Here is a 4,165-nt window from a genome sequence, read left to right on the forward strand (position 1 = left end):
TAGCTAACTCACTGCTGATTATGGCCTATGCCCTTTCACCCTATTTTGCTCCCTGAGTCCTTGGAATAGACCCCAAGGAGCACGTGGGCATATGGCTTTTACAGGAGCACATGAGCTCCAGGTGGCCCTGGGGACTTGGATCCCCATTTGACTCAGTCACAGGCACTTCCTCTGTCAATTGGGCCCTGGCTCCCCTCTTCCCTCCCACACCATCTGTGCGCAGCCCTGCAGCTCCTCTGCAAAGAAATTTGCATCATGCCGCAGTGGGAGGGCTCCTTGGGACAGTGCCACTGAGCCATGGTCTGTCCGGCTGCTTCCCAGCTGCTCCTGGCCACAACTCTCCTCCTGGGGTCAGTGGTCGCCCCAACGTCCCAGCCTGTGAGTATGACTAGGGTAAGGATCAGAGATGTCTCCAGAGGCAACAACAGGGGGCTATGGTTGTGAGAGGCAGCAAGGTGTGGGGTAATAGGGACAGAGGAAGGAAAGGGTTGAAGGAAAGGACCAGCTTGTGATGGGATCTCTGCACTTGTTATAGGATCTCTGAGCATGTTTCAGAACTTCAGAGTGTTCTGTCTTCCTGTCCAGGGTGCGGGGCACAGCTTTCTTTCCCTGAGTCTCTGTGAGCTCCTATGATATCTTCTATACTGTAGACAAAACCTATCCCGATCATGCCAGCAATTTGAAAATGAAAAATAAAAGGAAAATCTTTCCATATTTGGGAGTCACTTGCAAAGAGGATGAGAGAGAATCTAAGGGAAGTCAACGGAGCCTAAGTCAATACCTTTTAATCTAGATTCTCCTATAAAGTTATCAACGTCTATATCTCTATATGTCTTGGAATGTAAATCCATATCTGCATCGATTTTCATATACATATGTATCTTTACCAACCTTAAATTAGTCCATGACTGTGTATCAACCTCATTTTCTGAGATTATCACATGCATGTTTGTACATGCAGTTTGGAGAGAGAAAGGAGTTGATGAGGACATGACTAGAGTCTGAGACTAAAGTCTCATTCTTGTGTTAAATCCCATGGAAACACTAGAGTCTCCAGGCCCCTGTGCCCCAGACAACTCTGTTCAACCTCCCTGAGAGAGCTCCAAACCCTACCTTTGCAATTAGCCTAGAGGCTCAGGGACAGGTAAATTCAGGAAGGAGCTAAGCAAAGCATGTTGACTCGCCAAGGTGTGCCTGGTTCCTGATTTAGGTGGGAGTGCCAGGTCCTGAGGGCGTCTCCTACAATCCTTTCTGGAAGCCTGCTTTCTGCTTGATGTGTACTCTTGATTTCAGGCAAAAACAAAACCAGAGCTTCCACAACATCAAGCCATAGCAGATGAGAAAAGCCAGTCCTTAAAGTGACCCCCGGAGGAACTTGAGGCTGGCCTCTCCCTAAAGATCTCTCTTTCGTGCTCTCTTCCAGGTTCAGGGTCAGGCTGGAGAGGGACCTGGACAACAGCTGGACCATGAGAGTGGAGCAGGAGGTGAGTGATAAACAAGGCTGAGGAGGAAGCAGAAGAGGAGATGGAAGCAGGGAAGGAGAGGGGTACAAAGAAAGGACTGGGAGGCAGTGCCCCAAGGGAGTAGAACGGAAAAAGGACACACATGTCCCTACACCAGTTCTCTGACTTGAGGCCTGGAGAAATGTGTTCATCTCTGGGAGTCTCCTCTATGCAGTGTAGGGTGGGGGCAGCATGCTGCACATCCCAGCTAGTGTAGGAGTTATTGCCACCCCACATCCACAGGTACCTGGCCAGGAGGAGGAGCTAGCTGCTCCAGGTCCCAGAAGTGGCCAGCTGGGTGTGGGAGATCTTGCTGCCACTCCTCTCCAGCTGCCCTCTCCTCTGTAGATTCAGTCCTGGTCTCTGTCTATGTGCAACTGGAATTCTCAGACAAGACCTGGTCATTGGCACACGACAGGGCCCTGACTATTCCTCCTGCCTTGGCTGCTTCCTCCCCAAGAAATCTGACTGGCCTTAACATCACGACAGGTAGAAATGGTGGGAAGCGGGCCCAGATTGAATGAGCACAGGCTTGCTGGGAGCCCTTCCCTGGCCCCTGGTTCTTATTTCCTGGTTGAACCCCTTCCATACCCCACCCTTCCTATGCACACCCTGTTGTCTAAGGAGCAGGTAGTGTGGGCCCCGCCATTCCCACCCCACCTCAATGCCCCTTCACAACCTCTACTCTGAGCCCTCAGCACAGGACAGTGCTGGTGGGTGAGGTTGATGGGGCCCTGGCCTTGTGGGATTTGTGAGGATTTGTCCTGACACCGAGCTGTACAGCTCTCAGGCACTGGGAGGCTGCTGGTCCCATACACCCTGCTCTCTTCTGCTCACTTCTCCCTCCTCCTGTCACAGACTGTAATGTCACGCACACGGGGCACAGTCGCTGTGCTTGCCGCCCAGGATACCGGTGGAGCGCCCATCTCTGTTCCCGCCGCACATCCTGCTCCTCCCGTGATCAGCTCTGTGACTGTCAAATCTTCAGCCACTCTGTCTCCAGCTACTGCCAGTTGCTGCCACCTGGTGAGGAGGGTTGGGAACCAGTGAAAGAAAGAGCTTACTGTTGTATTCTCTGAATCTGTATTTCTGCCAGCTGGCCCAAGACCCCCTGAGCTTCTGGATGGGCAGAAAAGCCAAGTGTCATAGCAGATTTCAGGCCCTGAGCTTGAGCCTTGAGGAGTGAGACTGATGAATGAGCCCCCAGAGCCATACAGATGAGAGAAAGTGCTATAGCAACCCTGCTTGCTAGCACAGGCAGCCAGCAGGCAGCTCTAGTGGCGCCAAGTTACCCAGCAAAGGGAGTAGGTTCCATCTTCTATTCCAAATGATAAGGTCTTCCAGACTGGATTGCAGCATCCTCACTGAGATACCTACCCAGGGACAAGATAGCAGCCGGCAGCAGAGAAAAAAAGGACTTTAGAGGAAAGAGAAAGAGCTAGGTGTGATGGTACACACCTGTAATTCCAGCACTAGGGAGGCTGAGACAGGAGGATTGTCAGGATTTCAAGGTCAGCCTGGAAGGGAGGGGTTGCTTAGCTGCCAGAGGCTCTTGAGGTCCCCCTCCATCCCTGTCTTCTGCCCCTACAGTGCCTGGGAAGCTCTCCCTGAACTCCCAGCAACAGAAGCCTGGTGACAAGCTGAACCTGACTCTGTTCACCACTCCTGATGCCACCAGCCTGACATGGTTCTTGAGACATACAGAGAACGACAAATACACTGTCCTGCGGTCAGGGACACAGGTGTCCTTGAGCTCCAGCCATGGTCAGGCCATCCTCAGCATCTCGAACATGTCCTACCACTGGTCAGGTGGCCACTCCCTCCTCCTGCCCTGTTTTCTGCTTCTCTTTCTCTTTCTTTCCCTTTTCTTCTTCTGTCAATATTTTCCTCTGTTTCCCTTTATCTCCTCCTCTCTCCTTCCTCACCTCCTTTTTATTTTCCGTCTCCTCCTTGGCCTTTCCATTGATTTATTTTGGGAAAACAAAAGCCAAGAGACCCATTCTAACATGGAAAATTCTTTTAAACAGTTGGTTGTTTTCACTGTCTGGGGACTTCTGAGATCTTTCAGGCTTCACAAAGTCACAATTGTCCTAAAATAGGAAGGTGTTCTCTGTCTGATTCTCACTTCCACTACCTTATAGGGTAGGAAGCATCTTTTGGGCTACAAAGCTGTTGCAGAGACTGCAGAAGCAGGAGGCTTCCCTTTAGCCAGACATTAAAGAAACATGCAAAAATGTAAAACAATTTTTACATTTTTCTAATTATGTTTGTTTTGGAAAATATGGCCACTTCTTATCAAACATCTCTGCTAACAAAAAAAAGCTGAGTATGGTGGTGCATAGCTGTAATCCCAGCACTGGGAAACTGAGGCAAGACTGCTGCAAGCTGGAAGCAAGCTAGGATACACAGTGAGTTCAAGGCCAGCCTGAACTGCACAATGAGACTCTATCTCAAAAGGAAGAAGGAAAGAGGAAGAAAGAAAGAAAGAAAGAAAGAAAGAAAGAAAGAAAGAAAGAAAGAAAGAAAGAAAGAAAAGAGAGAGAGAGAAAGGAAGGAAGGAAGGAAGGAAGGAAGGAAGGAAGAAAGAAAGAAAGAAAGAAAGAAAGAAAGAAAGAAAGAAAGAAAGAAAGAAAGAAAGAAAGAAAGGAGAGAGAGAGGAAGGA

The 4,165-nt window shown here is 49.7% G+C and overlaps 1 protein-coding gene across 1 annotated transcript in view; it reads left to right on the top strand.

Moving 5' to 3' along the window:
* The first annotated feature begins 297 nt into the window (after positions 1-297).
* Positions 298-4,165, top strand: part of Adgrf3 (adhesion G protein-coupled receptor F3) — a 9,151-nt gene continuing 5,283 nt past the window's right edge. The window contains exons 1-5 of the mRNA XM_004627548.1: positions 298-378; positions 1,424-1,484; positions 1,851-1,991; positions 2,361-2,528; positions 3,060-3,311. Coding sequence (XP_004627605.1) covers positions 298-378; positions 1,424-1,484; positions 1,851-1,991; positions 2,361-2,528; positions 3,060-3,311 — 703 coding nt within the window. The remainder of the gene's footprint in view (positions 379-1,423; positions 1,485-1,850; positions 1,992-2,360; positions 2,529-3,059; positions 3,312-4,165) is intronic.

This window comes from Octodon degus, unplaced genomic scaffold (assembly GCF_000260255.1).
Source record: "Octodon degus isolate 3935 unplaced genomic scaffold, OctDeg1.0 scaffold00019, whole genome shotgun sequence".
Classification (NCBI taxonomy): domain Eukaryota; kingdom Metazoa; phylum Chordata; class Mammalia; order Rodentia; family Octodontidae; genus Octodon; species Octodon degus.